The sequence below is a fragment of the Conger conger genome, chromosome 13 (genome assembly GCF_963514075.1).
Source record: "Conger conger chromosome 13, fConCon1.1, whole genome shotgun sequence".
Lineage (NCBI taxonomy): Eukaryota > Metazoa > Chordata > Actinopteri > Anguilliformes > Congridae > Conger > Conger conger.
In genome coordinates this window covers 19,556,604-19,569,417 of record NC_083772.1, presented here as the reverse complement: position 1 = coordinate 19,569,417, position 12,814 = coordinate 19,556,604, and the positions used below count along the sequence as shown (strand labels likewise).

Here is a 12,814-nt window from a genome sequence, read left to right as displayed (position 1 = left end):
TGAGCGATTCGCGGCGAGTGCTTTCATTGGTCGGTGCGCCCCGATGTTTCAGACGACGACATGTCAGAATCGTTGCGAGTGAAACCTTTTTGTCCGAATTAGCCGCTAATGCCGACTGCTGGGCTAAGGCTCTTTTGCAAAATAGGCAACGCATTACTGTTTTTATTTGTATTCGTCTTTTTGTAATGTAAGAAGGCGAGTGTGGATTAAGGTGGGAAGGCAGTGGGGGGAGAGTCGGGGTGGGAAAGACAAGAGTGGGTCTGAAGGGGTGAGTTTTCAGCCTGTCCTGGAAGATGGGTGGGGGGTGGGGGGGGTGGGGGGGGGGCTAAGGTGCATGTCGTTCAAGCCCTGTGTAGCCACAATAAGATCTATGCACCCATAGAGCAAGGGCCCTAACCCCACATTGCTCCGTGGGGGATTGTCCTCTGCTTAGTCTAATCAAGTGTCACTTTGGATAAAAGCGTCAGCTAAATAACATATTATTATTATGTTGGGGGGAGTTGGTATATTGAGCTGGGCCCCACACCCACTTTAATTCTCTCTCTCGGTTGGTTGCAGCTTTGACTTGGTCAGCAATGGGGGCGTGGCCATTGCCCTGCGGTTCGAGCGTTCCCCGTTCATCACCCAGGAGCACACGCTGTGGTTGCCGTGGGGACGCTTCTTCGTCATGGACACCATCGTCATGCGGCACGAGGAGAACGACATCCCCAGCTGTGACCTCAGCAGCTTCGCCCGGCCGAGCCCCGTGGTCACCCCCGCCCCCCTCACCGCCTTCGCCGGGTCCTGCTCCGAGAGGGGCGCCGTGGTCCCCGAGATCCAGGTGACAGTCCGGCTCCGCCAGTGCACCTGTACTCATACCCCTGTACTCACACTCCTGTACTCACACTCCTGTGCCAATGCACCTGTACTCACACACCTGTGCCAATGCACCTGTCTCCACTCACCTGTCTCCACACTCCTGTACTCATACCCCTGTACTCACACTCCTGTACTCCATACTCCTGTACTCACACTCCTGTACTCATACCCCTGTACTCACACTCCTGTACTCCATACTCCTGTACTCACACTCCTGTACTCATACCCCTGTACTCACACTCCTGTACTCCATACTCCTGTACTCACACTCCTGTACTCATACCCCTGTACTCACACTCCTGTACTCCATACTCCTGTACTCACACTCCTGTACTCATACCCCTGTACTCACACTCCTGTACTCACGCTCCTGTGCCAATGTACCTGTACTCACACACCTGTCCTCACACTCCTGTGCCAATGCACCTGTACTCATACCCCTGTACTCACACTCCTGTACTCCATACTCCTGTACTCACACTCCTGTACTCATACCCCTGTACTCACACTCCTGTCTCCACTCACCTGTGCTCACACACCTGTCTCCACACACCTGTCTCCACGCACCTGTCTCCACTCACCTGTGCTCACACACCTGTCTCCACTCACCTGTGCTCACACACCTGTCTCCACTCACCTGTGCTCACACACCTATCTCCACTCACCTGTGCTCACACACCTGTCTCCACTCACCTGTCCTCACACACCTGTCTCCACTCACCTGTGCTCACGCACCTATCTCCACACACCTGTCTCCACACACCTGTCTCCACACACCTGTTTCCTTCACCCACTCGTGATGTGGAATCCACTGCTGACTGTGTCTAGCTCATGGGACAAGATTGCTCAGAAAATTCTATAAAATATCTTCCTAAAACAAGAAGAAAATAATTTCTTAATATTAGTGAAAATAGTTGTTTTGTGTGGCGATCAATCTGCAGGTTTATCCTTTTAGCATATTCTATCCCAGGTCTGAGAACAATTATCCACCTGTATCAGTGAAGGACATGTGCAAAACATGATCATCAGTCAAATTAATTAATTATTATTCCAGATTTCCACCTGCTAATTTGCTTTGCCCACGTCTACATCCTAGAGAAGTACTTGACAAACACCTCACATTGCTGACCGGGTTCATTGAACGGTTCAGATTAATGACCTGGTTCAGTGCTGCTGCTGCGATTTCAGTTTGCAGTCTTCGAATTCCCAGAAAGCAGCTCTATACGTGAGCGATGACCGCACTGGAGGTCACTGCAGAGAAACGTAGGTTTCATCTTTTCAGGAAAAAAATAACAATCGTGCATCACGTGGCTCCTCTATTGACGGAAGCTGGGTGTCGGAGGTCAGGGATCACGGCTCTGTTCTTGTAGGTAATTGTAGCATCTCAGCGCCTATATCCACTAATTATTGTGTTTTCCACTCCATTTTGCTAGATTAATGGGAGAAAGTTGCCCCTTTGGCACACACGAGCAGTCAGTTAATATCCAGCCCATCTCTCATCCGCCCTAAGCCCTCTCGGGCCCACCGAGGGACATCGATCGCCCCGCTGACACTTCGTAAGGGTCCGTCCTGATCAATCGAGAGCACGCACAGGGCTGCTTTCAGAGCACTTAAATCTGAGTGTTTAAATCAGAAACCTGTGGGTATCCAAAACGACCCGAACGACCAGCGTCTCACCTATCTGAGAAAATGGCCTCCCTAATTGGTCTGCAGCGAGGGTGTGTTTCTGCCTCGGGGCGGAGGTGACATCGGTGATGCAGCCGAGGCGGTGCTGAGGATTGTGGGTCGGCGGGGTGGCGATGGCGGATCTGGCGTGTAATGGGAGCCTGTCTCTGCCCTCAACCTCCTCTCCTGTCAGCACTGCAGTGTGTGGAGGGGCTGCAGCTGAGTGTTTTGTACATATTCTCCCATCGTTACGAAGAACAAACTGCAGTGTTGTGCTTTTTACGCGCGCACTCACACACACACACACACAACCATTCACAAATGCACACACTCAAATGGCCACGCACACACACTCATACACACACACACAAACACATACACATGCACACACACACACACACACAGCCATTCACAAACACACACTCAAATGTCCATGCACACACACTCATACACACACACAAACACAGCTGAGTATTTTGCACATATTCTCCCATCATTACGAAGAACAAACTGTGTTGTGCTTTGTACGCGCGCACTCACACACACACACACACACACACACAACCATTCACAAATGCACACACTCAAATGGCCACGCACACACACTCATACACACACACAAACACATACACATGCACACACACACACAAACATCCACACGCATGCAAGCACCAATAAAAATACGCCACGCAAACACGCATACAGTCACACACACATACACAAACACGCAGGTATGCACACACCCACATACACACGCATACGCATACACAAACACATAGACTCACACCCAATTGTTTTGGTTCAATAACTGGGGCACAGTAGTTGTTTTAAACCCAAGGGGTCCCGCCCCATGAATGAAATGAATGCCAGATGAGTCAAAGCGCTGTAGTTTGTCATTTGCAGTTTGGGTCAGTCGTGCCAGGATGCAGAAGGGCCGACCAGGTGGTTCGGCCACAGCTGAATGATGGAAGAGAGAATAATAATAACACCAGGAAACGCAATAGGGTGTCTGCCTCCCTGCAATGCCTGCACCCCTAATAAATGAAAGCCCAGTCATTACTCTGCTTATCGCGACATTATGGGAATCCCTGCTGGCTGTAGACTAGACATTTTGCACGTTTATATAAAGTACAGTACATGGAAAATAATTACAAACATAATCGTTGCTAAATTTTACCAAAACAATGACAAAATAATTGGGTTGAATTGGGAATTATTTTGGCAGAGTTTAATGCAGCAACTCTAGCACTAGTTATATTAATCAAAGACTACAAGACTACGATTCCCACGATGCAAAGCGGCGGACGTTCCGGTGGGAAAAGTCTTTTTTACGATGGTTCTGATTGGTCTTTCCCCGCTCTCGTTCCCAGACGCTGCAGGAGGAGATCCGTGTCCCGGGGACGGACGTTCGGCTGAGCTACCTGAGCAGCCGGACCCCGGGGTATAAGTCGGTCCTGCAGATCACGCTCACGCACGCCACCATCCCCTTCAACCTCATGAAGGTGCACCTGATGGTCGCCGTGGAGGGCCGCCTGTTCAGGAAGTGGTTCGCTGCCGGGCCCAACCTCTCGCACTACTTCCTGTGGGACAAGACCGACGTGTACAGCCAGAAGGTCTACGGGCTGTGCGAGGCTTTCGGTGAGAAGTGGGGGGGAGGCAAACCCTTTTTAATTTTAATCTCTTTTTCCCCACTTTTCTCCTCAATTTAGCATGGCTGATTGTGCTCACACTCCGATGCACACTGTAGCCTCGGCCATTGATTTGGGGGAGTGTGGACTAGCTCTTCTTGTGAGGTCGGCTGCCGGCTCTCATCACTGTTTGCTAGTTGGGGTTGTATCGACAATAGCCTCAATAGACAAACTTACCCGATTGACCATCAGGGGTTTTTAGTGTGTAACGAGACCATTATCCTGCTTGATTTCCATCCCTGGGCGAGACTCTGTATTGCATTGCCTTGCCTTCCAGCTATAGTCAGCATTGCCCCAGCTCAGATTCAATACCAGACCATGGGGCTCATCCATAGCACTGTAATAGGATAAGCCACTCAGACCCGAAATCACCTGTTTTAACAAAATAATCTTTTAATGTATGAGTGTGTTCCAGTGTGTGGATGAGGCCCACAGTCTGGTTTTAATTCTGGACTATTTGGCAATAGCGCCACCTGGAGATGGGAGGTCTTTCAGTCAGTATGTGTCCTCTACTCACTGTGCACCAGTGACCCCTGCTGGTCTATTAAGAGACTGCAGTCTTCCTGCACAACCTATTCATTCATTCATTCATTATCCTAACCCGCTTGTCCTGAACAGGGCCGCAGGGGGGCTGGAGCCTATCCCAGCATACATTGGCCGAAAGGCAGGAATTACACCCTGGACAGGTCGCCAGTCCATCGCAGGGCACACACACCATTCACACACACCATTCACACTCATACCTACGGGCAATTTAGACTCTCCAATCAGCCTAACCTGCATGTCTTTGGACTGTGGGAGGAAACCCACGCAGACACGGGGAGAACATACAAACTCCACACAGAGAGGCCCCGGCCGACAGGGATTCGAACCCAGGACCTCCTTGCTGTGAGGCGGCAGTGCTACCCACTGCACCATCCATGCCGCCCTGCACAACCCAGTTAACACCAAAACGTTCTCATGTTGTGGTAATGTTATAACATTGACAGAACATTCCAGTAACATTGTGAGAACATTTTGTGTTTGCTGGGAAGCTACACATTAAGTTCCACTGTGAGACATTCCATGTTTTAGAGAGAGCGTGTCTGTCTGCACTCTCTTGAACTGACAGTGAAGATCTGAGCGATGAGCACGAACACAATTATGCTGACCAAATTGAGAGAAAATTGGATCATTTTTCAAAATAAAAAGAACCAAAAGGTTTCATCCCTTCAGTGCTGACTGTTTTGTGCCTCTTCTGGTGTCTGAATCTCACGCCATATGTTTCCCCCTTGTGCAGTTTCGGTGGGGTATGAGTACGAGTCGTGTCCCGACTTCATCCTGTGGGAGAAACGGACGGCCGTCTTGCAGGGCTATGAGACCAGTGCGTCTAACCTAGGGGGCTGGTCTCTGGATAAACACCACGCCCTCAACATCCAGAGCGGTCAGTATACACAGCACCACAGCCACAACACTCGAGTGAAAGTCCCCTCTTACCTCATATCACCGAGCTGCTTTCCCTTCTCGTGAGAGTAGGGGTCAGCTCCACTTCAGCTGAAACTACTTAAACTATTTCAACTTACAATTTATTTAATCAAAGACGATTTTTCAGTTAAATGTAAGTGGAATTGACCCTAACTCCTGGGTCCTACGTTTCCATATATTTCTCTGATTCCCATTAATATGAACATCGTGTGATGAATTCATCAATCGGCAAAAATGGTTCATAAGAGTATGTGAGTGATCCATCATTAGAGCTATACAATTCAGTCATAAGCACCACGTAGACATTCATAAATGCTTATATCAGTACCTGCAAATGCTCTGTGTCACTTGGTATGTCCTGGTAATATCAATTACTGCATCAGTGAGATGTAACATGCGTGTTAATTTGTGGTGATTGATGGAAGTATTTATGAATGGCTGTGTCGTGCTTATGAGAGTGTTATGTGCTGCCTTTGAATGTGCTATGTCGTGCTTATGAAGGACTGTAATGTTATCATCAATAGCCTCACTAGATGTGTTGACACATTCTATAGACAGGCCTGTTAGCATACAGATTTGTCTGTGTGGTGTGCTGTAGAATACATGTACCCTTTAGAATGGCCATTTTCTGTGTGTGCATTTACATTTTATTTCCTGTTAGAGAGCAAAAAAAACCAGACAATAAAGATATCTTATATAAACCTACTAATGGTGGATGGATGTCAGCTTGATGCATTTACCTTCTGAAAACATGTTGAAGCAATAGTCCCTTATCTCAGAGTAACAAACTTGCTTGAGGTATAGTGAGTTCACCAGGGGTGCCAGAAATCGGCGGATCTTCAGGAACTGTTCTCCCTGTAATAGCTTTGTGTCATTTTCGCGGACAGAGAGGGCTGTTATTTATTTTGTGGAATCCGAATTTTCTGCCATTGGCTTTGATGGGCTGAAACAGGCCCATTTTCTTATTTCGGGGGAATTGGCTGTGATTGGCTGATGGGGCGGTGGGAGCCGAGGTGTCTGTTTCACTCTCAGAGTAGAAGGGCCCGGTCTGGACTTATAGGAGGAAATGAGGTGTGGGTGTGCAGGCATGGTGTGTGTGTGTGGTCATGGTGTGTGTGTGTGTGTGTGCGTGTGTGTGTGTGCAGGTGTGGTGGGTGTGCAGGCGTGGTGTGTGTGTGTGTGTGTGTGTGCGTGAAGGTGTGGTGGGTGTGCAGGCGTGGTGGGTGTGCAGGTGTGGTGGGTTTGGCACCCACAGGGGCCTCTCCTCAGCGCAGACGCTTGATAAAACCCAACAGCCATGTTGTCCTCCTAGTGCTGCGCTGTACTGGTTATGCTTCCGAACCCGGACAATCTGCTGCCACTTCAGTCCCACTGTGTGTGACCTCTCGTAGCCGGAACGTTACGTTGAAGTCGAAGAGGAGTAACGGAAAGTGGAAAAGAGAAAGGCTGTCACAATGATCTGTCTCCTCGGTTCAGATGTTTATGGCGCTATGTCTCATACCAGTCAGCGGACAACTTAAAAGCAGAGTGCGGCTGTAATATAACACACTCTCACTCCAGCCAATTGGGAGGCAGAGAGAACGTCTAGAAGGTGTGTAATCTGAGTGTCTGACACTGAAAACAGCCCCAGGCCTGACCCCTGGTGAACACCGCTCGCTTTGCGTCCCCCCGCAGGGATCCTGCACAAGGGAAACGGGGAGAACGTCTTCATCTCCCAGCAGCCGCCAATCATCGGCAGCGTCATGGGCAACGGTCGCCGCCGCAGCATCTCCTGCCCCAGCTGCAACGGGCTCGCCGACGGCAACAAGCTCCTGGCGCCCATGGCTCTGGCCTGCGGCTCTGACGGCAGCCTGTATGTGGGCGACTTCAACTACGTGCGCCGCATCTTCACCACCGGCAACGTCACCAGCATCCTGGAGCTCCGGTAACTACGCCTGGGGGGGGGGGGGGGGGCGGGGGTGTCATTCAAACCTGCGGTTATCTTAAAGCTAACTGTGTGCCAAATGTGTACTGCTTAAAACGGACTTTGAGCGTTTGTGTCATTTGAGCGTTGTTTGTGTCATTATCTTGCCGTCGTCGTGTCTTTGTAGTGTCTCCACTGATATGTCTCATCACTGATTCGTCATGTGGAGGAGCTGAGAATAGTCTTGGAGTGTGTTCATTTATGTGAGAAAAACAAATCAATATGAACATTTTTGACTGAATGTGTGAATAGCCTTAATTTAGTGTGAAAGATCATTGCTAACATCTGTTTCTTTTCCCCTTTCTTCTGCTTCCTTTGGCTTGCTGTGTCAGAAATAAAGATTTCAGGCACAGGTAAGATCACAGAAGCCATTTCTGTACATCTTTTTCATGGTGTTAAGTGAAGGTCCTCAGTCAGGTCCTTGGTCCTTAGTATGCAGGTAGTTTGCCTGCCGCCTGCTGGTAATGCCTGAAACGCCATTAAATCTTTAGTCTCATGACTGCTGTAGGTAGAACTGGGTCCTTCTATCGCTGTAACAGGGAGGTTTGAGTGATGTGTGTACAGCCTGGAGATGTGTGATACATAACCTCAGGGAACAGTAGGAAATAGGATTGCTGTGTGCCTGTGCGCTTGTGTATGCATATGCGTGTACGTGCGTGTACGTGTGTGTGCATGCATCCGTGTGTGTGTGCGCTTGCGTGTGTGTGTGTTTGCTTATGTCTGTGTGTATCTTTGTGTGCCTCTGCGAGAGCTTTTTTCTAAACACCAAAAGATAATTGTCATTGAGGACTTGGAAACAGTGCCAGGTTTCAGGTCTTACCAGAGCAACATCTGTGAACGGTGTTCTTTTAAAGAAGATAATCACTTTCACCTTCAGTCTATAATTGTCCGTAGCTTGTGTGGTGCTGCAGAAAATGAACCTAACCTTCTCAATAATGAAAGAACAGATGTCCAAATGCTGTCGAGGGCTGGCTTGTAAAAAAGAAATGGCCTTAAACGTAAGCAGGTCAGCATGGGCAGGTGGGAGAATGTATCGCTGTCGAAACACAACGTGGCAGGAATAAGTAGCAAATGAACTTGAAGTGTATCTTTGCTTTCCCTTTGGCACAGAGTAAATCCCGGTATGGAAATGTGAAAAGTGAAGTCAGCTCGACAGTGATATCCTTGAAATTCATGCCGCTACACAGAACCGCCACATCGTCACTGATTAAAGCCGAAGACCCACACGAGACTATGCGGGGTATAGATAACCTGCTGGCTCACTGATCGCTCTGGAGTTCTCCATTGATTTTTCTCCTGTGAACAAGGAGAGGGGGCACGACTCCTATAGCAAGATGATATACTCAACGGACTCGGAGAACGATGGATGAAATCAGCCGAGCGGAGTTCAGATGTTCCTGAAGCCTCTCTCGAGTCGAGTCTCCAGGAGACAGTACGTCTCTCTCCGTTCTTGAACCCGGGACCAGTAGTCGATTGCGGGCGTATATCTCTGGGACCCAAAAGCTCTCCAGGCGTGGCTTCACTCTATCCAGGGAGGCTGCGGGAGGAGGATTTTAAAAAGAAAGGATTTTCTTTTTGATGAATGTAAATTGGATTAAGATATGACTCTCTCTTTCTCTCTCTCTCTGAAAGAGGGATCATCTGGGGGGCATGTTTTTTTGAGTGGTGTGAGGACTGCAAATGCGGTATTGGCTTTTTGAGCTGCAAATGCGCTACATTTCATACTCACCTGGCAATGGGGGGGGTGGGGTGCTAAGGGTCGACTAAGACCCCCTCCCCCCACCACTCCTCTACCCCCAAGCCCCACTGAGCTCCTGTGTCTTGGTCTGTGAAAAGTGGGTTTTCTCTTTCTCTGCGCACTAGCATGCAGCTAAATTCAATTATCCTCCACAAGCCAGATGTTGTCAGTGTGTAGAATATAGATGGTTTGGCTGAAGGTCAGAGCGTTCCTTTTTCAGGGTGCGGAGGAGAGAGGGGGTGGGGGGTAGAGGGCATTGCAGGGTTCTCTAGGCAGCGTGGGGGTGAGATAACGCACCATCTTGATTTCACCAGAAAAGAGAAATAGCAACATACCAGAGGGAGGAAGGAAATTTTGCAACATTCCGGAATATTCCGGGAGTGGTTGCTTCACTCCATCCGAAACATGGATCGCACCTCCGTTCGAAACGTTGATCGTTCCTCCATCCGAAACGTTGATCGCTCCTCCATCCGAAACGTTGATCGCTCCTCCATCCGAAACGTTGATCGCTCCTCCATCCAAAACGTTCATCGTTCCTCCATCCGAAACGTTCATCGTTCCTCCATCCGAAACGTTGATCGTTCCTCCATCCCAAACGTTGATCATTCCTCCATCTCAAACGTTGATCGCTCCTCCATCCCAAACAAGGAACGAGGACGTCATCATTGTGAAGTCGAGTAGAGTTCCAGGACTGGGACAGTCATTTTCTTATTTTATTCCCTTTTCCTTTTCTTCTTCTTTTTTTAAAGCAGTGCTTGTAGAAGCAGGTGGTGACACCTCAGAATTTGATGGGACAGTGAGGAAACCAATTGGGTTTTTTTCTGTGTGTTTTATTTTTATATATTTATACATCTGGATAAGGTCAAAAGGTCAGTTGTCTGTCAAAATAAAGATAAAAAGATAGCCAGCTGTAGCTCCTGTCCTGTAGTGACCTCGGGATATGAGGTTTATGATATGAGCTATGACACTGTCAGACAAGACCTGACAGAAAAGCGCAAATCTCAGCTTTTTACTCAGCTGGCATTGTGATGCTTTCCTGCCAGGTTATTCGATAATGGTAATCGCATTTGTCAGGACCGTGTCAAAGTAACGTCTTCAGCTCTCACACCCGAAGTGGTATCGAAGGCGACAGTTCCCACCATTTTAAGGCAAAACTGCAAAGTGTGTAGCTGCTTGGGCCATGGAAACTAGCTTTTGGAGAACTGTACATTAGGTGGCTTCTTCAAAGGCGTTTCTGGTTCAAGCAGTCTGAACCTGTCTCTTCAGCTAATTGAGACTGAAGGGGTTTGAGATGAACACTGGAGACAAGAACCCTTCTCTTACAACCTAACCAAACCGTAAACATGTCCATATGTTTGATGAATATAAGCGTAATATAAGAGAATGTGCACTTAGGCACTACCAATTGTGAGATTACAAATCTAAAATAATGGAGCGCACAAAGAAATAGAGAAAAAATGTATGTATTGTCCCAAACATTATGAAGCTGTATATCATTTATAAATATTGCTCTTGTAGGGAGGTCATTTTCAGTTTTATTTCCAAATGACATTGAAGGGCACGATCTGAATGTAGAATAAAGTAGTGGAGCAGCTTGACGGTGCAGTCTCGTTTTACTTCCTGGTGGGTGAGGAAATCTATGAATATATTATTTATTTTCGTCTTTGTTGTGGCGTGCACCAGGTGTGTCACGAGCCCCCTTTCTGAATGCAGCACTTCAGCAGGTAGCTGGCTTCCTTGGTGGAGAGCCACTGTGCGAGTTTGGCAGCCTTTCACAGTTTCCTCACCCCCCTGTACACGAATGACGGATCGGTGTGTCAGGACTGGGCCGCGGTTTAATGGGGTCGTTCGCTGGCCTACGCTGCTGAGTGTGGCTAGATGGCACGATGACTGTGCTGATACATGTATAAAAACTGTATTTATGAAGCTCTGGGGAACCTTCGACACTCATAAGCAATGTACACATACCTTTATGAGTGTGCTGCAATGCTCCTGTTTGCTGTCGGATTTGCAAACACCATCTTGGCCTTGGATTTGACAGCACTTTTTTTCCCCTTTTCATTGGAGGGTCCTGTCTTTTATGCCCTGTAATCCTGTAAAATGGTAAACATGTTTTCCGGGCCTAAGATAACATAAGCTTATGTCTCGACTGTAACTGTGGACGTATTGGAAAGGTACTTGAAGAACTAGGCTCTAGTGTTGAATAAATGCAGTGATATGGGAAAGCCATTATCTGAGACATTGGGCAATATGTTTGGAAGCTAGTAAATAGAAATTTGAAGCTCACTTAATTTTTGTGCTTGCTCTGTGTATTGCACATTGAAGTCATTGACATGTGCCACTATTTGCAGTCATTTTGCAGAATGCCCTTATTCAGAGAAACTGGCATAGCTGACTATTATGGTGTTTATTTAGACCACTGAATTTACTATATGCTGAAGTACTTCAGGTTACGTACTTTGCTAAAGGGGTAAAAAGGCAGTGCCCAGCCGAAGAATCAAACCTGCAGCTCTCTGTTTTACAAGCCCAGTCTCCCATCATGCTGTTCTGCTTAAACAAAATTAACCCTTTGAAGAGTAGGTGTATTGGAATGCTATGTTGGTGTTCTAGAGCTCTGTTGATTTCAATTAGCAATAGTGACTGTTATATCACCATTAGAATGTTCACTTTTGAACATTCTAATGACTTTTGTCATGGTATACCTTAACCACTTCAGTCCCAACAGCCCCTATTGAAACCCTACTCAATTTTCTCAACCAAAGCCAAAACCCCTTGAGATGTGGGGGGAGCCATTTCGTACTGGGCTTGGGACCGGAAGGGTTAAAGGGTTGAATTGAAGAGGCCTCTCTTTTGTTCTTGGCGTGACTGACGTGTTGCTCTTTGTGTCCCGCTGGTGCGTCCAGTAACAGCCTGGCTCATAGGTACTACCTGTCCTCCTGTCCGGTGTCGGGGGCACTCTACCTGTCGGACACCAGCAGCAGGAAGGTGTTCAAGGTGAAGACCCTGAACGCGGTGAAGGACATGGCCAAAAACCTGGACGTGGTGGCAGGGACGGGGGACCAGTGCCTGCCCTTCGACGACACCCGCTGTGGGGACGGAGGCAAGGCCGTGGAGGCCGCACTCACCAACCCCCGAGGTGCGTAAACACACCGAAAATAACCCCCCCGAGGTGCGTAAACACACCGAGAAATAACACCCCCAAATGCGTACACACACACCGAAAATAACACCCCCAAAGTGCGTACACACACCGAAAATAACACCCCCAAAGTTCATACACCGAAAATAACATCCCTGAGGTGCGTACACACACCGAAAATAACACCCCCGAGGTGCGTAAACACACCGAAAATAACCTCCCCGAGGTGCGTAAACACACCGAAAATAACACCCCCAAATACGTACACACACCCAAAATAACACCCCCAAAGTGCGTAC

At 48.2% G+C, this 12,814-nt stretch overlaps 1 protein-coding gene across 1 annotated transcript in view; it reads left to right on the top strand.

Annotated features, from left to right (window-relative positions):
* tenm4 (teneurin transmembrane protein 4) overlaps positions 1 to 12,814 on the top strand; it is a 233,562-nt gene that overhangs the window by 170,784 nt on the left and 49,964 nt on the right. The window contains exons 20-25 of the mRNA XM_061216776.1: positions 559 to 820; positions 3,894 to 4,161; positions 5,491 to 5,634; positions 7,350 to 7,599; positions 7,971 to 7,991; positions 12,280 to 12,512. Of these exons, the coding sequence (XP_061072760.1) occupies positions 559 to 820; positions 3,894 to 4,161; positions 5,491 to 5,634; positions 7,350 to 7,599; positions 7,971 to 7,991; positions 12,280 to 12,512 (1,178 nt within the window). The remainder of the gene's footprint in view (positions 1 to 558; positions 821 to 3,893; positions 4,162 to 5,490; positions 5,635 to 7,349; positions 7,600 to 7,970; positions 7,992 to 12,279; positions 12,513 to 12,814) is intronic.